At 43.8% G+C, this 23,417-nt stretch overlaps 1 protein-coding gene across 1 annotated transcript in view; it reads right to left on the bottom strand.

Moving 5' to 3' along the window:
• PGPEP1L (pyroglutamyl-peptidase I like) overlaps positions 1-23,417 on the bottom strand; it is a 50,708-nt gene that overhangs the window by 22,268 nt on the left and 5,023 nt on the right. Inside the window, 1 exon segment of the mRNA XM_050798201.1 lies at positions 19,461-19,513. Within this exon segment, the coding sequence (XP_050654158.1) occupies positions 19,461-19,513 (53 nt within the window).

Here is a 23,417-nt window from a genome sequence, read left to right as displayed (position 1 = left end):
GTGTGTTGCAGGATATATATATACACACACACACACACACACACACACACATATATATATATATAGTTTATTTGTTTGTTTGTTTTTGTTTGAGGCAGAGTCTTGCTCTGTCACCAGGCTGGAGTGCAGTGGCATGATCTGGGCTCACTGCAACCTCCACCTCCTGGGTTCAAGCGATTCTCCTGCCTCAGCCTCCCAAGTAGCTGGGACTACAGGCATGTGCCACCACGCTCAGCTAATTTTTGTATTTTTAGTAGAGATGGGGTTTTACCATGTTGGCCAGGATGGTCTCAATCTCTTGACCTCGTGATCTGCCCGCATTGGCCTCCCAAATTGCTGGGATTACAGGTGTGAGCCACCACGACTGGCTGCAGGATACATTTTTTATTACATATACGGCAGTACAAATATAGCCCTAATGCCCTCAAGATTCTGGTCTGGATTCTGTGAAACAAGATAAACAGGTTGGAATGTTTCCCATGCTGATACAGTGCATAACCCAGGAAGGATGTGATGGATTTCATCAAATCTAAGTCCCAGAGATGGAACACCAAGCATTATTTTAGGAACCAGCAAGATAGTAAAAGTACTGCTCAACTGTAACAAAGCGTAAGATGCAGTTGACTGTGAGATTCATCTGATTTCAGGATGCCAAAATTAAACAAAAAAAAACAAAAAACACCTGGCTCTTTGCATCAATAAAATACGATAGGCGATGAGAACAAGAACAGGAGGACATGCACATAGCAACACAGCACAGACTTCTATATAAAAGTAGTGTGGTTATTTAATAAGTGCCAAACAATTTGCAATTGCAGAAACATGGAACCAGCCCAAATTCCCATCAATCAATGAGTGGATAAAGAAACTGTGGTATATAGATAGAATGGAATACTACTCAGCCATAAAAAGAAATGTATTAATGTCATTTGCAGCAACCTGGATGGGTTTGGAGACTATTCTTCTTCTTCTTCTTCTTCTTTTTTTTTTTTTTTTGGAGACAGAATCTCACTCTGTCACCCAGGCTGGACTGTAGTGGTACAATCTCGGCTCACTGCAACCTCCGCCTCCCAGGTTGAAGCAATTCTTCTGTCTCAGCCTCCCCAGTAGCTGGGACTACAGGCGAGCGCCACCACACCCAGCTAATTTTTGTATTTTTAATAGAGATGGGGTTTTACCATACTGGCCAGGCTGGTCTCAAACTCCTGACCTCGTGATCTGCCTGCCTCGGAGACTATTATTCTAAGTGAAGTAACTCAGGAATGGAAAACCAAACACCGTTATGTGGTGTTTGTGAGCTCCACTCACAAGTGGGAGCTAAGCTATGAGGACGCAAAGGCATAAGAATGATACAATGGACATTGTGGACTTGAGGAGAAAGGGTGGGAAGCAGGTGAGGGATGAAAGAGTACAAATTGGGTTCAGTGTATACTACTTGGGTGATGCTGCACCAAAATCTCACAAATCACCACTAAAGAACTTACTCATGTAACCAAATACCACCTATACCCCAAAAACTTATGAAAATAATAAATAAATAAGTAAATAAATAAATAAAAAGTGTCCAACTTAGTCTAACTTTCAATACAGCTAAACACACAGCCATAAAATCAAAGCATGGACTCATGCCATTTCCCTTGGAGCAGAGAAACCTGAATGATCAGGGAGGCATTGTCCCAAGATAGTAAAGGGAGGAGGGAGAAGGAAAAGGTTTCAGGAGGAGATAGACTTTCCAAAGGAAACAAGCCATAGGCCAAAATATGAGAAATAAATATTCATGAGTCCATCCTGATCTAAAGAAATGACTACATAAATAAGTAAACAAATAAGTAAGTGGGTCCAGGAGGAGGAATCAGCTCTCTCACGCACATGCACTCCCAATAACTGATGTAACTCTTCTGCCCTGAAGCGGAGAGGAACTCCCCACTCAAGTGTGGGCTGCATAGAGTTACTTCCTTTCAAAGAGTACAGGATAGAAGTGGGGACAAAAAGTAACTGTATGTAACTATATGGCGGCCGGGCACGGTAGCTCACACCTGTAATCCCAGCACTTTGGGAGGCCGAGGTGGGCAGATCACCTGAGGTCAGGAGTTTGAGACCAGCGTGGCTAACAGAGTGAAACCCCGTTGCTACTACAAATAAAAAAATTAGCCAGGCATGGTGGCATGTGCCTATAGTCCCAGCTGTTCAGGAGGCTGAGACAGGAGAACCACTTGAACCTGCGGGACAGAGTTTGCACTGAGCCAAGATCACCCCCACTGCACTCCAGCCTGGGCGACAGAGAGAGACTCTGTCTGAAAAAAAAAAAAAAAAGAGTAATTGTATGGTAGAGAGGCTCGACAAACCCTCCCTCTACCAAGTACGGTCAAGGTCATCATGGACAGTGCTAAGTCGTGTTGATACTGTGTGCCCTTGATCCGACAGGATGAAAATGACACTTTACCTCTATCTTCCTCCCGCTAACCTCAGTCTGATCATGAGAAAGGCAGCAGAAAAATCCCAGTTGAGAAACAAACTACAAATTTCTGGCCAGATTCTTCAAAACCATCAAGGTCATCAAAAACTAGGAAAGTCTGAGAAATGGCCACAGCCAAGACAAGCCTACGGAAACTCGAGGACTTATGAAAGTGGTGTTCTGGGTGAGATTCTGGGACAGAAAAGAGGCATTAGGGGAAACTGAGGGAACCCGAATAAACTATGGACTTTATGTAATGGTAATATATTCATACTGGTTCTGTCTTATGACAAATACACCATACTAACGTACAAGGTAAATAATGCGAAGAATTGAGGAATATGCATTCTGTGCTATCTTCATAACTTTTCTGTACATATAAATGTATTTTTAAATAAAAATTTCTCTAAAAAAATAAACAGGACACAAGCTGGAGAGGCTGCTCTGTTTAGCACCCTGGAAAAGGGTGAGGACTCTAGACTTGCTGGGGGGCCATGTAGGAAGTAGGGGGACCCACAGTAACACCTGGGGAAAATGTGGGGGTCATTCTGAAAGATCTATCATCTTGGTCTGGTTTTTCTGGCTTGTCTTCCTGTTAACGTGGGAATGGATTTGGGGTTTAGCTAGAACTAAACATATGACTCACTTGTCTGTGAATAGCAAACTTTTCTCCAAATAAGCAGAATAAATATGTCTCCTTGAGTGTTTTCTAAGAGCATGGTGTTTGTGGGGAAGACTGTGAAGCCACAGCAGACTCTGTCCATGCACATGGACCGTGGGGTCTCCTCCACCAAGGTGTGGGTTCCATCTGCACGCGCCTCGATCCTTACGAGCTCCCTGGAGTGCTGCCCCTTATGCAGGTGGCTGGGGCTATCAGAGCAAGCCTTCTACCCAGGGCACAGGCTCTTTGCCATGGGCTCACGCAGTCCCCATATTCTTGTGGATTCTTGTGTCATTTCAAAGTGAGAATGCAAGGACAGTCCTATTTCGTGCTGTTCCAAGGCCAGCATGAACTGTGCATCACTACTTGGTTACTTCTCTTCCCAGACAAGGTGGGCTCACACTACAGTCACCAGACTGAAAAAAAGGAGGTGTAAGATGTCATGGGAAAGCGCATTTGGGTTATCCAACCATGCAGGCCAATGTTCAGACAACTCATTGAAGTGGTTGCCCAGGACACAGTTGGCACTGAGCTGGTGGCTATCATAGGTGAGATCTCTGTAAACTAGAGACACGTCTGAGGTCTCCCTTCCTCCTCATTCTGGTTATTTTTATCTGACGCTTTCTCTGTCTCTCTCTCTCTCTCTTTTTTGAGACAGAGTCTTGCTGTGTCACCCAGGCTGGAGTGTGGTGGCATGATCTTGGCTCACTGCAACCTCTGCTTCCCAGATTTTAGCAATTCTCATCCCTTAGCCTCCTGAGTAGCTGGGTTTATAGGCACCCACCACCACACCCAGCTGATTTTTGTGTTTTTAGTAGAGACAGGGTCTCGCCATGTTGGCCAGGATGGTCTCAAACTCCTGGCCTCAAGTGATCCACCTGCCTCAGCCTCCCAAAGTGCTGGGATTATAGGCATGAGCCACCGCACCCCGCCTGAGGCTTTCTCATTTTAATCAAGAAAACAAAACAAACCCACTCTGGACTAATTGGAAAAATGTCTGTCATATATATGTTTGTATTCACCTAGGTTGGAAAAATATTTTGTCCTGGGATTTGGTGGGAAGAATAAAGGTTCTCTTGGGAAAAAAAAATTAAGAAGAATCAAGAGAAACAATTCTCTTTTACTTGGAAAGGTTTGCAGTTACTTGCCTATCCCTGAACAGGACTCAGTTTTCATCCTAAAGCGCCGTTCAGCTTGGAAATTCTTTGACTGTTCTGATTCACTGCCTTTTATTATCATTATTATTATTATTATTATTATTATTATTATTATTGTTTAAAGCAACATGTAAGAAAGGCACCAGGCCACCTCATCTTTGGGGCAAAGATAAATTATTCTGCATATCAAGTTAATCAAATATGAGAAGAGCCCTGACCTCTTGGCTCCCTAGGCTATGAGTATTTTAAGTGCGGTTATGTAACGTCTTGGCCCAACTGACCTGGGGTGTGTTTTCAAAAACCCTTGTTTTATTTGCTGACTCTCCAGGCTGAGGCACTTAAAAGAAGAGCTAAGCATGTAATTTCTTTTGAATGAATATGAGGCGGTAGTGGCTCCAAAATTAGAGTATCCAGAAACCAGGGGATAATGATGTAACCACTGCATAGGTCACTATGTAAAACTTGAGACTAGGAAGGGAAGTGTGCCCGTCATAGTCTGGCTCAATGTTAAATATTTTGGCACATATTGTTGGTAAACAGCATGAAGTCGCTTTTCTGGGAGTTTGTAGGAACCGCCTCTTTTCCTTGTGAACTTTTAGCATTTACAATAATATTTCTGTATTTTTCTTCTTTTCAAAACATCCTTTTCCCATTTATGAGCAACCACAATAAAAATGCATTTTAGTTATTATTTGTTAATAGCTTACCTCTCTTAGAGGCAAAATGCTGCTGGTATAGAATTGAACATTTTTTTCCTTACTATCTATAATTCCATGAGTTCCCATTTATAATGCCTGGCAGTGGAGTAAGTAGTCTTTTCTTTTTTTTTTGAGACAGAGTCTTGCTCTGTCACCCAGGCTGGAGTGCATTGGCGCAGCTCACTGCAAGATCTGCCTCCCGGGTTCACGCCATTCTCCTGCCTCAGCCTCCTGAGTAGCTGGGACTACAGGTGCCAGCCACCACGCCTGGCTAATTTTTTTGTATTTTTTAGTAGAGACGGGGTTTCACCGTGTTAGCCAGGATGGTCTCAATCTCCTGACCTCATGATCCACCCGCATGGCCTCCCAAAGTGCTGGGATTACAGGCGTGAGCCACCACGCTCAGCCTGGAGTAAGTACTCTTTAGCCATTGCTTGGTAATGCTCATGATACTGATAAAGTTGACTTTTGCTGGGAGAATGCAGGAGGATAGAAAAGAAAAATATTCATTCATGTAACCAGTGAACACATAGCCGGGCCTTCAGTGGAGATGGGAATATGTTACACAGGTCCCTAGAGACAGTGAGATGCTTGTATTGACACAAGATGCTATGTGCCCTTTTGTTCATTATTCAGCCCATCTAAGTCTATTTCTGTATCTGTGTAATGGGTCAAATGAATGTACATGAACTTTACCTTAATACAGCCACTTAGATGATTATACCTACTATGGACACTGTTGGCCATATGCTGGCACTTTCAGTGGGTACTACCAATGAGGTCCCAAACCAGAATCCCAGTGGAGTCTACAGACGTGTTGGTGGAGGACCTGGAGTGACGCAGGATAGCCCAGGAAGAGAGACAGTGGTCCTGCAGATTGATAGTGAAGAGAGCTTCTAAAGAGGTTGCAATGGACTCTGCCCAGACGAAAATAACACCAAGAAGGGGAAAATGAAAGCTAGAGACTGATAGCAAGGATGGTGGAAAAGGCAAATTCGACTGGCAGAGGGTACCGGAACCCTGGACGTGGGCCTGCCAGCCTAGGAAACTGCTGCTTCCAGATGCCATTCCTGGTAGTGCTCCTTGTGCATCATCCGCTATTACTGGGGCTTCTGTTCTGGTCACCACGCACACGGCCCCATGGTGAGCAAGAAGACTGAGCAGCCTGTAGTGCAGTCTATGTCTAAGGCACTGGAAGCAGAACTTGAAGAGAGGCAAATATGAACTCATTGCAGAGGAACAGCCATGAAGAGATGGATGTAGGGCTGAGGCATTTGGGTGAATACCCTCACTTTGCTCACCCTCAGGTCCTTGGGTCCTTCTATCTCTTGAGTTTTACTAAGTTTCAAACCCACTGGCTGGGTGCAGTGGCTCACGCCTGTAATCCTAGCACTTTGGGAGGCCAAGGCAGGTGGATCACCTGAGGTTAGGGGTTCGGGACCAGCCTGGCCAACATGGTGAAACCTCATCTCTACTAAAACTACAAAAATCAGCTGGCGTGATGGCAGGTGCCTGTAATCTCAGCTACTCAGGAGGCTGAGGCAGGAGAATTGCTTGAACCCGGGAGGCAGTGGTTGCAGTGAGCCAAGATGGTGCCACCGCACTCCAGCCTGGGCAACAGAACAAGACTCCATCTCAAAAACAAAAAACAAACCAAAAAAACCCCCATTCTTGTGCTAGAAGTGATCCTCTTCCTCTGAACTAAATGTTTTCTGGCCCCAGGGGAAGAGCGCAAGTGGGCTGAACCTGGCCTTCTCTCAACAGGACCAACTAAGGTTGGAATGCAGGCACCACCACTTTGTGGCAAGTGCCCTCAGGCCGGATGTACAACCTCTCTGAGCATCCCTTTCCTCATCTGCAAAGTGGGAACAATTTCAGTGTCTCTGGAAGGCAGGAAGAATTCAGTGAACTACTCCGCATAGTGTCTGGTATGGTAAAGAGCATGTGATCGTTTTGAGAATTTATTCCAGCTTTCCGGAAGAAGTTAGCCTTCATTGCTGCTTCCACCAGGCAGCCTGCCTTCCCAGCTACCCTCCCTCCAGGGTACAGTCTCTTTTCACTTTGCTTTAGCTTCCTCATTATGTTGCTTGCTTTCACATGTTCTCCAGAATGAAATGAATCTCTTTTCTTCCTCAGATGCCTATAGTGCAGCATGCAGCTCTTCTCCGAATCTGCTTTGTGTTATAATTATTTTGTTTATGGACCATGTCCTCTCCCTAAACAGGAACCCTTATAGGGAATTGTGGTATAAGACAGAGTATACTTAGCCTGTGTCCCTGGTTCCAGGCACAGAGCTTCAAAAAACCCTTAGAATTTCATGAGTGATAGAAGTGTCTTTCATGGGAATGAGGTGACTCATGTGGGCCCCCCACTGAAGATAGCTTCAGGATGTGATCTGGCCACCAGAAAAAGCAATCAAGTGATCAGAGAGTTAGACTTTCTGGTACCAGATCTTCAAAAAGGGGAGGTGGACTGAAGATTGAGTTTAATCACATGACCAATGATGTAATCAGTCACATCTACATAATGAATCTCCAACAAAAACTCTGGATACCAAAGCTAAGTAGAGCTTCTTGATGAGTGTATGGATGTGCCAGGAGGGTAACATGCCAACTGCATAGTGAGAGGGCATGGATTTGGGATCCTCCCAGACCTCACCCTTCATAATGAAACTGTAATTGTAACTACAGTTCTGTAAGTAGTTCTGGTGAATCATTGAACCTGGGGTTGTAGGAACTCCTGAATTAGTAGCCATTTGGCCAGAACTGCAGGTGGATCTGGTGACCCCTTGAAGTGTGGCTGGCATCTAAAGTGGGGACAACTTAATGGAAAACTTTGCTCTTAGCCTATGGGGTCTGTGCTAACTCCAGATAATTAGTGTCAAAATTGTATGCAGTACACCCAGTTGGGGTGGAAATCGAAGAGGAAAAGACTAACGTTATAATAGTCTTTGTGCTCCACATCAGGAATGGATAAATATATGTCAGACTTCAAAGAGCTGATATAGGCCGGGTGTGGTGGCTCATGCCTGTAATCCCAGCACTTTGGGAGGCCAAGGCAGGCGGATCACGAGGTCAGGAGATGGAGACCAGCCTGGTCAATATGGTGAAACCTTGTTTCTACTAATAATACAAAAACTAGCCAGGTGTGGTGGTGTGCACCTATAGTCTCAGCTAATTGAGAGGCTGAGCCAGGAGACTTGCTTAAACCCAGGAGGCAGAGGTTGCAATGAGCCAAGATTGTGCCTCTGCACTCCAGCCTGGGAGACAGAGTGAGACTCCATCTCAAAAAAAAAAAGAGAGATGATTTAATTTTTGATATTCATATGGGCATTTGTTATTTCTTTGGCCTTCCTCTGTTTGGGGCAACCCCTGATATTGGAGTGTTGGTGGTAGATAGAGTCTGGCTCCCACTACACCTGCTGAAAAGGCTAGACAATCTCTCATGCAGCCAGGACAGGGTCACATGACTTAGGCTCAGCCAATATGATGCACTCACCCTCAACTTTCCATCAGGAGCAAATGTTTCTGATAGAAGCAAAAACATCAAGCTTCCCAGGGCAAAAGTAAAGTCTCATGAGGCGGGCAGGAGTGTTGATGGGGTGGTGGTGGGTGCAGTATCCGCTGGCATGAGGACAACTACAGTGCCTCGTGTTCAGCAGAGATGGCAGTGGTGCCTTTACTCACCTTGTTCTATGGGGTGATTTTTGGTCTCTATGACTGAAACTTTGTTTGTTTTCTTATCTGTTTTGTAATTTTATTGAAACCACATACTCTATTTCTACGCTTTAATAGTTACTCTTGAAGATGGCCAAATAGGAGTAGCTCCAGTCTGCAGCTCCCAGCGAGATCAACACAGAAGGCAGGTGATTCCTGCATTTCCAACTGAGGTACCCGGTTCATCTCACTGGGACTGGCTGGACAGTGGGTGCAGCCCACGGAGGGCGAGCTGAAGCAGGGTGGGGTGTTGCCTCACCTGGGAAGCACAAGGGGTCTGGGGATTCCCCTCTCCCAGCCAAGGGAAGCTGTGACAGACTGTACTGGGTGGAACAGTGCACTGCAGCCCAGATACTGTGCTTTTCCCACAGTCTTCGCAACTGGCAGACCAGGAGATTCCCTCCGGTGCCTAGGCCGCCAGGGCCCTGGGTTTCAAGCACAAAACTGGACAGCTGTTTGGGCAGACACCTAGCTAGCTGCAGGAGTTTACTTTTTTTTTCATACCCCAGTGGCACCTGGAATGCCAGCGAGACAGAATCATTCGCTCCCCTGGAAAGAGGGCTGAAGCCAGGGAGCCAAGTGATCTGGCTCAGTGGGTCCCACCCCCACAGAGCCCAGCAAGCCAAGATCCACTGGCTTGAAATTCTCACTGCTAGCACAGCAGTCTGAGGTCGACCTGGGACCCTTGAGCTTGGTGAGGGGAGGGGTGTCCACCATTCCTGAGGCTTAAGTAGATGGTTTCACCCTCAGAGTGTAAACAAAGCCACCAGGGAGTTCGAACTGGGCACAGCTCAGCAAGGCCGCTGTGGCCAGACTGCCTCTCTAGATTTCTCCTCTCTGGGAAGGGCATCTCTGAAAAAACGGCAGCAGCCCCAGTCAGGGACGTATAGATAAAACCCCCATCTCCCTGGGACAGAGCACCTGGGGGAAGAGGCAGCTGTGGGCGCAGCTTCAGCAGACTTAAATGTCCCTGCCTGTCGGCTCTGAAGAGAGCAGCGGATCTCCCAGCACAGTGTTTGATCTCTGATAAGGGACAGACTGCCTCCTCAAGTAGGCCCCTGACCCCTATGTACCCTGACTGGGAGACACCTCCCAGTAGGGGCCAACAGACACCTCATACAGGAGAGCTTTGGCTGGCATCTGGAAGGTGCCCCTCTGCGAAGAAGCTTCAGGCAGCAATCTTTGCTGTTCTGCAGCCTTTGCCAGTGATACCCAGGCAAACAGGGTCCAGAGTAGACCTCCAGCAAACTCCAGCAGACCTGCAGTAGAGGGGCCTGACTGTTAGAAGGAAACTAACAAACAGAAAGAAGTAGCATTAACATCAACAAAAAGGATGTCCAGACACAGAAAACCCATCCAAAGGTCACCAACATCAGAGACCAAAGGTAGATAAATCCACAAAGATGGGGAAAAACCAGTGCAAAAAGGCTGAAAATTCCAAAAACCAGAATGCCGCTTCACCTCCAAAGGATCACAGCTCCTCGTCAGCAAGGGAACAAAACTGGACGGAGAATGAGTTTGACAAACTGACAAAAGTAGGCTTCACAAGGTGGATAATAACAAACTCCTCCCAGCTAAAGAAGCGTGTTCTAACCCAATGTAAGGAAGCTAAGAACCTTGAAAAAAGGTTAGACAATTTGCTAACTAGAATAACCAGTTAAGAGAAGAACACAATTGACCTGATGGAGCTGAAAACCACAGCATAATAACTTCACGAAGCATACACAAGTATCAATAGCTGAATTGATCAAGCGGAAGAAAGGATATTAGAGATTGAAGATCAACTCAATGAAATAAAGTGAGAAGACAAGATTAGAGAAAAAAGAGTGAAAAGAAATGAACAAAGCCTCCAAGAAATATGGGACTATGTGAAAATAACAAATCTATATTTGATTGGTGTACCTGAAAGTGACAGGGAGAATGGAACCAAGTTGGAAAACACTCTTCAGGATATTATCCAGGAGAACTTCCCGAATCTAGCAAGGCAAGCCAACATTCAAATTCAGGAAATACAGAGACCACCACAAAGATATTCCTCGAGAAGAACAACCCCAAGACACATAATCGTCAGATTCACCAAGGTTGAAATGAAGGAAAAAAATGTTAAGGGCAGCCAGAGAGAAAGGTCGGGTTAGCCACAAAGGGAACCCTATCAGACTAATAGCGGATCTCTCGGCAGAAACCCTGCAAGCCAGAAGAGAGTGGGGGCCAATATCCAACACTCTTAAAGAATTTTCAACCCAAAATTTCATATCCAGCCAAACTAAGCTTCATAAGTAAAGGATAAATAAAATCCTTTATAGATAAGCAAATGCTGAGAGATTTTGTCACCACCAGGCCTGCCTTACAAGAGCTCCTGAAGGAAGCACTAAACGTGGAAAGGAACCACTGGTACCAGCCACTGCAAAAACATACCAAATTGTAAAGACCATTGATGCTATGAAGAAACTGCATCAACTAACAGGCAAAATAACCAGCTAGCATCATAATGACAGGATCAAATTCACACATAACAATATTAACCTTAAATGTAAATGGGCTAAATGCCTCAATTAAAAGACACAGACTGGCAAATTGGATAGAGTCAAGACCCATTGGAGTGCTGTATTCAGGAGACTCATCTCACGTGCAAAGACACACATAGGCTCAAAATAAAGGGATGGAGGAATATTTACCAAGCAAATGGAAAGCCAAAAAGAAAAAAAAAAGTGGGGTTTACAATCCTAGTCTCTGATAAAACAGACTTTAAACCAACAAAGATCGAAAGAGATAAATAAGGGCATTACATAATGGTAAAGGGATCAATGCAACAAGAAAAGCTAACCATCCTAAATACATATGCACCCAATATAGGAGCACCCAGATTCATAAAGCAAGTTCTTGGAGAATTACAAAGAGACTTACACTCCCACACAATAATAGTGGGAGACTTTAACACCCCACTGTCAATATTAGACAGATCAATGAGACAGAAAATTAACAAGGATATCTAGGACTTGAATTCAGCTCTGGACCAAGAGGACCTAATAGACATCAACAGAACTTTCCACCCCAAATAAACAGAATATACATTCATATCAGCACCACATCGCACTTATTCTAAAATTGACCACATAATTGGAAGTAAAACACTCCTCAGCAAATGCAAAAGAATGGAAATCATAACAGTTTCTCAGACCACAGTGCAATCAAATTAGAACTCAGGATTAAGAAACTCACTCAAAACCGCACAACTACATGGAAACTGAACAACCTGCCCCTGAATGACTACTGGGTAAATAACGAAATTGAGGAAGAAATAAAGATGTTCTTTGACACCAATGAGAACAAAGATACAATGTACCAGAATCTCTGGGACACATTTAAAGCAGTGTGTAGAGAGAAGTTCACAGCACTAAATGCCCACAAGAGAAAGCAGTAAAGATCTAAAATCAACACCCTAACATCACAATTAAAAGAACTAGAGAAGCAAGAACAAACAAATTCAAAAGCTAGCAGAAGACAAGAAATAACTAGAATCAAAGTAGAATTGAAGGAGATGAAGACATGAAAAACCCTTCAAAAATCAATGAATCCAGGAGCTGGTTTTTGAAAAGATCAACAAAATAGATAATATGCTAGCCAGACTAATAAAGAAGAAAAGAGGGAATAATCAAATAGATGCAATAAAAAATGAGAAATGAGATATCACCACCGATTCCACAGAAATACAAACTACCATCAGAGAATACTATAAACACTTCTACACAAATAAACTAGAAAATCTAGAAGAAATGGATAAATTCCTGGACACATACACCCTCCCAAGATTAAACCAGGAAGAAGTCAAATCCCTAAATAGACCAATAACAAGTTCTGAAATTGAGGCACTAATTAATAGCCTACCAACCAAAAAAAGTCCAGAACAAGACGGATTCATGGCCAAATTCTACCAGAGGTACAAAGAGGAGCTGGTATCATTCCTTCTGAAACTATTCCAAACAATAGCTAAAGAGGGAATCTTCCCTAACTCATTCTATGAGGCCAGCATCATCCCGATACCAAAACCTGGCAGACATACAACAAAAAAAGAGAATTTCAGGCCAATATCCCTGATGAACATTGATGCAAAAATCCTCAATACTGGCAAACTGATTCCAGCAGCACATCAAACAGCTTACCTACCATGATCAAGTTGGCTTCATCCCTGGGATGCAAGGCTGGTTCAATATATGCAACTCAATAAACATAAGCCATCACATAAACAGAACCAATGACAAAAACTACATGATTATCTCAAAAGATATAAAAAGGCCTCCAACAAAATTCAACACACCTTCATGCTAAAAACTCTCAATAAACTAGGTACTGATGGAATGTATCTCAAAATAATAAGAGCTATTTATGATAAACCCATAGCCAATATCATACTGAATGAGCAAAAACTGGAAGCATTCGTTTTGAAAACTGGCACAAGACAAGGATACCCTCTGTCACCACTCTTATTCAACATACTATTGGAAGTTCTGGCCAGGGCAATCAGGCAAGAGAAAGAAATAAAGGGCATTCAAATAGGAAGAGAGGAAGTCAAATTGTCTCTGTTTGCAGATGACATGATTATATATTTAGAAAGCCCCATCGTCTCAGCCCAAAATCTCCTTAAGCTGAGAAGCAACTTCAGCAAAGTCTCAGGATACAAAATCAATGTGCAAAAATTACAAGCATTCCTATACACCAATAACAGACAAACAGAGAGCCAAATCATGAGTGAACTCCCATTCACAATTGCTACAGAGAGAATAAAATACCAAGGAATACAACTTACAAAGGATGTGAAGGACCTCTTCAAGGAGAACTACAAACCACTGCTCAAGGAAATAAGAGCAGACACAAACAAATGGAAAAACATTCCATGCTCATGAAGAATCAATATCATGAAAATGGACATACTGCCCAAAGTGATTTATAGATTCAATACTATCCCCATCAAGCTACCATTGACTTTCTTCACAGAATTGGAAAAAACTACTTTAAATTTCATGTGGAACCAAAAAAGAGCCCGTATAACCCAGACAATCCTAAGCAAAAAGAACAAAGCTGGAGGCATCATGTTACCTGACTTCCAACTATACTACAAGGCTACAGTAACAAAAACAGCATGGTACTGGTACCAAAACAGATATATAGGCCAATGGAACAGAACAGAGGCCTCAGAAATAACAGCACACATCTACAACCATCTGATCTTTGACAAACCTGACAAAAACAGGCAATGGGGAAAGGATTCGCTATTTAATAAATGGTGTTTGGGAAACTGGCTAGTCATATGCAGAAAGCTGAAACTGGATTCCTTCCTTACACCTTATACAAAAATTAACTCAAGATGGGTTAAAGACTTAAACATAAGAAACGTAAGACCTAAAACCATAAGAACCCTAGAAGAAAACCTAGGCAATACCATTCAGGACATAGGCATGGGCAAAGACTTCATGACTAAAAGACCAAAAGCAATGGCAACAAAAGCCAAAACTGACAAATGATATCTAATTAAACTAAAGAGATTCAGCACAGCAAAAGAAACTATCATCAGAGTGAACAGGCAACCTACAGAATGGGAGAAAATTTTTGCCATCTATCCATCGGACAAAGGGCTAATATCTAGAATCTACAAAGAACTTAAATTTACAAGAATAAAACAATACTATCAAAAAGTGGGCAAAGGATATGAACAGACACTTCTCAAAAGAAGACATTTATGCGGCCAACAAACATATGTAAAAAAGCTCATCATCACTGGTCATTAGAGAAATGCAAATCAAAACCATAATGAGACACCATCTCACGCCAGTTAGAATGGTGATAATTAAAAAGTCAGGAAACAACAGATACTGGAGAGGATGTGGAGAAATAGGAATACTTTTACACTGTTGGTGGGAGTATAAACTAGTTCAACCATTGTGGAAGACAGTGTGGTGATTCCTCAAGGATATAGAACTAGAAATACACAGATACAGAAAATCAAACACCGCATATTCTCACTCATAGTGGGAGTTAAACAATGAGAACACATGGACACCAGGGGGTGGGGGTGGGCATCACACACTAGGGACTGTCAGGGGGTGGGGAGCTGGGGGAGGGATAGCATTAGTAGAAATACCTAATGTAGGTGATGGATTGATGGGTGCAGCAAATCACCATGGCACGTGTATACCTATGTAACAAAACTGCATGTTCTGCACATGTACCCCAGAACTTAAAGTATAATTTTAAAAATTACATGAAAAAAATTACATGAATTACAGAACTTAAAGTATAATTTAAAAAATTACATGTCTTTGCTTCATTTTTCATGTTTTTGAAAACATAATCTTGCTGGGTATACAATTTTGTTTTGAAAAAATAAAACAAAAAAAATAGTTACTCTTGAAATTTTTCCATACATATATAATTTAACAAAGTCTAAAGCTGATATCTGGATGCTTGTCCTGTAGAATACAAGGACCTTAAAAAACTTAAACTTTGACCTGGTGCAGTGTCTCACTCCTGAAATCCCAGCACTTTGGGAGGCTGAGGCGGGTGGATCACGAGGTGAGGAGATCAAGACCATCCTAGCCAACATGGTGAAACCCCATCTCTACTAAAAACACAAAAATTAGCTGGGCGTGGTGGTGCACACCTGTAGTCCCAGCTACTCGGGAGGCTGAGGCAGGAGAATAGCTTGAACCTGGGATGCGGAGGTTGCAGTGAGCCGAGATCATGCCACTGCACTCCAGCCTGGGTGAAAAAGCAAGACTCTGTCTCAAAAAACAAAAACAAAAACAAAAACCTTAAACTTCAATCATCCTTCTTGGCTTATAAAAGCTTTCGTTGTCTTACATTTTAGTTCAGTTCTCTATTTTAAGCCTAAAAAGAAGCTATTGGCCAAGCGTGGTGGCTCACACCTGTAATCCCAGCACTTTGGGAGGCTGAGGTGGGTGGATTGCTTGAGTCCAGGAGTTCAAGATCAGTCTGGGCAACATGGCAAAACCTTGCCTCTACTAAAAAATACAAAAATTAGCCAGGCATGGTGGCACGTGCCTATAATCCCAGCTATACTGTATTCCAGCTTGGGCAACTGGAGTGAGACCCTGTATCAAAAAAGAAAGAAAAAAAATGGAGCCATTATTACTACGACCTTATACAAATAATGCTAGTTTAGATTTTGCCTGCAGGCTCACTACCCCTCTTTGCATTTCACACCGTCTTTCTCAGATCATTCTCCTTCCTTCTGAAGGACATCCTTTAGTTGTTCCCTTAGGGCTGTGCCTTTGATAGTAAACTCTTGGTGTTTGTTTTTATAAAAATGTCTTTGCTTCATTTTTCATGTTTTTGAAACATAATTTTGCTGGGTACACAATTATAGGTTGATAACTTTTTGGCACTTTGAACATATTACTCTATGTATTCTGGTTTTTACTGTTGCCTTTGAGACATTTATTCTTAGTCTAATTAGGTTGTCAATTTTTGCAAGTAATCTGTCTGTTTCTCTCTGGCTAAAGACCTCCTTGTCTTTGGTGTTCTGTAGCTTAACTATAATGTGTATAGGTGTGGATCTTGTTTGTCCTTGTTTGGTCTATTTTGTGCTCATCTCTGTGGATTCATGCCTTTCATCACTTCTGGAATATTCTCAGTCATTTTCTCTATGAATATTGCTTCTGTTCCATTCTCATTGTTCTCTCCTTCTGGAACTCCTATTAAATGTATTTAGAACATTACATTTTATTGTCCACATTTATTTTCTGTCTTCTTTCTATAATTTTTGAGTTATATCTTCAGATCTATCTTCCAGTTCACTAATATTCTCTTCATTTTTCTCTAAACTTCCATATATGCATATGTATGTATATCTAATCTGTCTTTATTGACATATAATTCACCTCCCATACAATTATCCCATTTAAAGTGTACAAGTCAAGCCGGGTGCGGTGGCTCACACCTGTAATCCCAGCACTTTGGGAGGCTGAGGTGGGTGGATCACCCGAGGTCAGGAGTTTGAGACCAGCCTGGGCAACATGGTGAAACCCCCATCTCTACTAAAAATATAAAAATTAGCCAGGCATGGTAGCACATGCCTGTAATCCCAGCTACTTGGGAGACTGAAGCAGGAGAATCTCTTGAACCCAGGAAGCGGAGGTTGCAATGAGCCAAGATGGTACCACCACACTCCAGCCTGGGTGACAGAGCTAGACTCTGTCTCAAAATAAATAAATAAATAATTAAATAAATAAATAAATAAAGTCTACAATTCAATGGTTTTTAGTAGATGCACAGAGTTATGTAACCATCACTACAATCAATTTTAGAATCCTTCTATCACTCCCAAAAGAAACCCCATATTCATTGTCACTCCCCATTTCCCCACCACCTTCCTCCTCTTCATCTACTCTAGAAAACCGTTAATCTTCTTTTTGTCTCAATAGATTTGCTTAATCTGGACAATTAGGTAAGTGGAATCTTACCATATGTAGTCTTTTGTGACTGGTGCCTTTCATTTACCATAATTCTAACCTGCCTTTTAAATCATTTGTTAAATTTTTCACCTCAACAATTGTGTTTTAAATTTCTGTAAGTTTTAATTTCCTTTTCAATTTACCTGATCTTTTCATCGTCTTTTTGCTTACTTTTGTGATTCTATCTTTAAATATTTCATATGTAGTTATGCTATTTTCTGATCATTCTTGTAGCTGAAGTCCTTGAGCTTCTAAATCTGCTTCTGCTGATTTTTACCCATGGTAGTTTGCTTCTCTGTATACTTGGTGATCTTTAATTGGAAACTGACATTTAGTTCGTCTTAATTTGTGAAAAATCAGAGGTTTTCATTCAAGAGAAATTGCACAAGCTTCTGCAGGAGTCAGGGTGCTTGAGACCACAAGGTCCCTTAAGGGACTGACTTAAAGAAAGGTCAGACCACAAGGTCCCTCAAGGGTCTGACTTAAAGAAAGAGCCTTGGTGTCATCTCCACCCCACCTTGCTGCTCACAATGCTGATCATGAAATTCACCCTCACCTATGTATGTGTGCTAACCACTCACTCACCTCAACCTGAAGCTCTTGGTATGTGTGTATGTGTGTGCGTATGGCTAGGTGTATACATGCATGTGTATATAGGGGTGTATATGTGTGTGTACACATGTATATGTATGGGTGTGCATGTATGTGTGTTGTGTGTGCATGTTGTATATGTATATATGCATGCATGTGTATATGTCTGCATGTGTTATGTGTGTGCATGTTGTATATGTATATATGTATACATGTGTGTATGCCTGTGTGTATTGTGTGTGTATGTGTTGTATATGTATTTATGCATGTGTGTATGCATGTGTGCATGTGTGGGTATGTGTTTGGTCCTCAGCGCTGTTCTTTACCTTCTGCTTGGTCAGCCATGCACAGAGGCTCTATCTTACCCAGTGATATCTACCTTATCTGTGAATCATCAGAGACAGATCCTATTTGCCTGCAACTGAGAACCCTGACTCATGGACTAGCCATTTAGTAATAGAAGAATTATATCGGTGAGCACTGACAGAATGCCCCACCCAGTTCTAAGGGGTTTACATGTGTTAACTCCCTTAATCATCACACCTTCCCATTTCACAGATAAGAAAACTGAGACACAGAAAAGCTGGGTGACTTGTCTTGGGTCTCACAGCTTGCAACTGTTGGAACTGGGAGCTAAACCCAGGAGGCTTGGCTCTTTTCCATTCTCATGACTGCAAAAAGAAATGGAAGGGTTCAGGATCATCCAGGATTTGGCAGAAAAGGTCCTGTTTTTTGAGGAACTGCCTGCAGACACACAGGAGCCCATGAAAGCCCCAAGCTGGCCTTTCTGGTATGTTGTGTGCAGCAGTGAGGCTTGGCAGTGGCTCTGGGATTCCCTCAGCATTTTCCTGGTTGAAATAAACCTAAATTCTAACTCAGGAATTGAGTTTCCTTGACTGCATCTGTACTGACAGCCTAGAAAACCGATGCTACAGCTGCTGCAAATGCATGGTACAAGTGGTTTTGCTGCATTTTCAAATTGACCGAGAAACTCAGAATAGACTAAAGACCCCACCTTGATCCAACAGAGGCATGAAATTGATGGCCAAGTGTGAATAAGCAGTTGGCGGTGTGTCACCTGAGTGACAGTTGTATGGGGACAGAGAGCAGACAAGTGCCCCAAGGAGAAGAGGCAGTTTCCTCCTCAAGGCCTGTCTGAGGTTGTGCTTTGTCCTAGTTGGCTACTTTCTTACAAATAAGCATGCTGTTTATGACAATAGACATTTATTAAGTGCTTACTCTGTGCCCAGGTGCTAAAATAGCTGCTTGTACAAAGTGGTTTTACATTACATACTTACCTCTTTGGATCCTCAGAACAACCCTGCAACATCTGCTCTATTATTCCCTCATTTCATGAATGAGAAAGCTGAGGCTGGGGGAAATGACTTTCCCGGGCCCCATAGCCAGACAGGACGCAGACAATAGAAACCTAGCTCTGGGCCAGCGAACCTGCTCTGGGGACACTCCCCATCCCTCCCAGGAGGGTCCCTTTAGGCCCCTTTCTTTATTTCAGAGGCAGGAGGGGCGTGAGGCAGTCAAGTCACAACCCAAGGGCCAAAAACAAGCTGTTCTCTCAGGGGCCCATGCACTTGTTTTTCCTCCCGCCCCTGCAGATCTGGTTACTGAGGGCCCTGCACGCTGGGGGTTTCTCAGCAGCCACAGAAGAAACTCACTGGGCGCTGAGCTCCTGGGTCTTGAGCTGCAGGGTTTTTACCTTCACTGCTTCCCAGCTGGAATTCACCAAGTGCTGCCGGAAGGGCCCAAAACCTGAAACCAAACATGCCCAGGTTTGCTCAAGCCAGACCTTGGGACTGGGGCCTCTACTCCTGGCTGCTCTCAAGCACCAGGCCCCACCCCATAAGACTCTCTTCCTGCTCCTCCGACCATCTTGGGCCCTAGGGATCTTTGCACGTCCCCTTTCCCATGGAGGCTGCAACTGTGCCAACCTGGGAGCATTCTCAGAGTCCTCATCTCTGACGCATTGTTGGGGAGCAAAGAAAGAACATGGAGCTGACCCACTGCCAAGTTGGGAGGGCTTAAGAACATGTGTGCACAAATGTCTGAATAAAAAGCATGTTTTGTAGAGAACCCTGAAATAGACCCACATGAATACGCCCAATTGTTTGTTGACACAGGTGCAAAAGCAGTTTCAATGGAAGAGGGATAGGTTTGTCAACAAATGGTGTTAGAACAATCAGACAACAACAGGCAAAAAACTGAACCCTTCAACCTAAGCCTCACCCCTTACACAAAACTTAACCCAAATGAATAATGGACTTAAATATAAAAAGCAAAAGTAGCCGGGCACGGTGGCTCATGCCTGTAATCCCAGCACTTTGGGAGGCCGAGGTGGGTGGATCACCTGAGGTCAGGAGTTCGAGACCAGCCTGGCCAACCTGGCGAAACCCTGTCTCTACTAAATATACAAAAATTAGCCAGGTATAGTGGTGGGCACCTATAATCCCAGCTACTAGGAAGGCTGAGGCAGGAGAATCGCTTGAACCCGGGAGGCAGAGGTTGCAGTGAGCTGAGATTGCACCACTTCACTCCAGCCTGGGTGAAAGAGCAAAACTCTGTTTCAGAAAAAAAAAAAAAAAAAAAAAAAAGCTATAAGTTTTTTGGGGGGAAGGTGAAAATCTTAGGCTATAAGGCTAGGCAAAGAGTTCTTAGATTTGAAACCAAAAGCAGGCTGCATAACAGGAATAATTAACAAACTGGATTCCATCAAAATTAAAAACTTTTGCTCTGTGACAGACCCTGTTAAGAGGAGGAAGAGATAAGCTACAGATGGAGAAAACAGTTGCAAATCATGTATTTCACCAAGGCTTTGTATATAAAATACATAAAGAACTCTTGAAACTCAAACAGTCCAATTAGGAGATGGGCAAACCACATGAAGAGACATGTCATTGATGAGGATATACAGGTGACAAATAAGCACATGAAAAGATGTTCAACGTCACCAGCTATCATATAAATACATATTAAAATCTGGATGAGATGTCACCAACACTTATCAAAGTGGCTAAAATAGAAAGACTGATAACACCAAATGTTGACAAGGATGAGGAGAAACTAGGTCACTCACACATTGGTGGTGGGAATATAAAATGGTACTGTCACTCTGGGAAATAGTTTGACAATTTTGTTTTTTTTTTTTAATTGAAAGTAGATGTACCAGCATTTGCACTCCTGGACATTTATCTCAGAGAAACGAAAACTTATATTCATACAGAAGTGTATACAAAAATGTTCATAGATTTGTAATAGACCAAAGCTGTAAACTACCCAAATGTTACTCAGTGGGTTAACAGTCATACAAATCATGGTTCACCCATCTCATGGAATACACTCAGCAGTGAAAAAAAAAAGTAGAAACATCAAAATGTCCATTAACTGATGAACAGCAAACAAAATGCGGTAAAATGCACACAATGAAATATTATTTGTCAATAAAAAGCACCGAAGTACTGATACATGCTACCATGTGGATCAACCTTGAAAACATGCTAAGTGACAGAAGCCAGATGCAAAGGACCACACGTAAAATGACTCCGTTTATATGAAATGTCAGAATAGGCACATCTATAGGACATTAGTGGTTGCCAGAAGCTGGGTATGTGTGTTGTGGGGGGACATGAGTGGTGACAGCTAAGGCGTGTGGGGTTTCTTTTTGTGGTGCTGAAAATGTTCTAAAATTGACTGTAGTGATGAACATGTAACTCTGTGACTATACTGAGCCACTGATTGTTACTCGCTTTAAATGGGTAAATTGTGTAGCATGTGGATTATATCTCAATGAAGTAGTTTAAAAACTTTTTATAATGAAGTGACTATTGATACACACAACTTGGAAAACCTTAAAGAAATTATGACAAGTGAAAAAGAACCAATCTCAACAGGACATATACTGCAGATTTCATTTATATATTTGTGTTTTTTTCTTTATTTTTGCTTGTTTCCTTTTTGAGACAGTCTTGCCCTGTCACTCAGGCTGGAGTGCAGTGGTGCAATCTCAGCTCACTGCAACCTCCGCCTCCCGGGTTCAAGCAATTCTCCTGCCTCAGCCTCCTGAGTAGCTGGGATTACAGGCACCCACCACCACACCCAGCTAATTTTTGTATTTTTAGTAGAGATGGGGTTTCACCATGTTGGCCAGGCTGTTCTGGAACTCCTGGAACTCCTGGAACTCCTGACCCCACTCAGCCTCTCAAAGTGCTGGGATTATAGGCATGAGCCATCGCACCTGGCCCTATTTTTATTTATTTATTTACAGACAGGATCTCACTCTGTCACGCAGGCTGGAATGCAGTACCAGGATCATAGCTCACTGCAGCTTCAATCTCCTGGGTTCAAGTGATCCTTCCACCCCAGCCTCCCGAGTAGCTGGGACCACAGGTGCATGCCACCATATCTGGTTAATTTTTTGTATTTTTGCCATGTTGCCCAGGCTGTCCTTGAACTCCTGGTCTCAGGCTATCCACCCCTCTCAACCTCCCAAAGTGCTGGGATTATGGGTGTGAGTCATTGTGAGAGGTGACAACGTGCTAGCAGCCCTCACTCGCTCTCAGCGCCTCCTGGGCCTCAGCACCCACTCTGGCTGCACTTGAGGAGCCCTTCAGCCCTCCGCTGCACTGTGGGAGCCCCTCTCTGGGCTGGAGGAGTCCGAAGCCGGCTCCCTCTGCTTGCTAGGAGGTGTGGAGGAAGAGGCACCGCCAGGAACCCGGGCTGCGCACCACGCTCCAGGGCCAGCGCGAGTTACGGGTGGGCGCGAGCTCTGTGGCCCGCAGGCGGAGCTGCCCGCAGGTGCCGCCTCGCCGGGCAGCGAGGGGCTTAGCTCCCGGGCCAGCAGCTGCGGAGGGTGTGCCGGGTCCCCCAGCACTGCCGGCCAACCCAGCACTGCCGGCCCCCGCACCACACTTGAGTTCTCGCCAGGCCTCAGCTGCCTCCCTGTGGGGCAGGGCTCCCGACCTGCAGCCCCGCCATGCCGGAGCCCCCACACCGGTGGGCTCCCGCACAGCCCGAGCCCAAGGGCTAAGGAGTGCGGGTGGGCAGCTGCGGGACTGGTAGGCAGCTCCCCCTCCCCGTGGCCCCTACTGGGGATCCACTAGGGGAAGCCAGCTGGGCTCCTGAGTGGGGTGGGGACTTGGAGAACTTTCCTGTCTAGCTAAAGGTTTGTAAATGCACCAGTCAGCACTTTGTGTCTAGCTCAAGGTTTGTAAAGGCACCAGTGCTCTGTGTCTAGCTAATCTAGTGGGGACTTGGAGAACTTTTGCGTCTAGCTAAAGGATTGTAAATGTACCAATCAGCACCCTATCAAAACGGACCAATCAGCTCTCCGTAAAATGGGCCAATCAGCTCTCTGTAAAATGAACCAATCAGCAGGATGTGGGTGGAGCCAGCTAAGGGAATAAAAGCAGGCTGCCAGCGCCAGCAGTGGCAACCCACTTGGGTCTCCTTCCATGCCATGGAAGCTTTGTTCTTTGCAATAAATCTTGTTGCTGCTCACTTCGTGGGTCCATGTTTCCTTTATGAGCTGTAACACCATGAAGGTCTGCAGCTTCACTCCTGAAGCCATGGAGACCACGAACCCACCAGAAGGAAGAAACTCCGGACACATCTGAACATCTGAAGGAACAAACTGCGGACACATCATCTTTAAGAACTGTAA

This window comes from Macaca thibetana, chromosome 7 (assembly GCF_024542745.1).
Source record: "Macaca thibetana thibetana isolate TM-01 chromosome 7, ASM2454274v1, whole genome shotgun sequence".
NCBI classification, from domain to species: domain Eukaryota; kingdom Metazoa; phylum Chordata; class Mammalia; order Primates; family Cercopithecidae; genus Macaca; species Macaca thibetana.
This window is presented reverse-complemented; position numbering and strand designations above follow the sequence as displayed.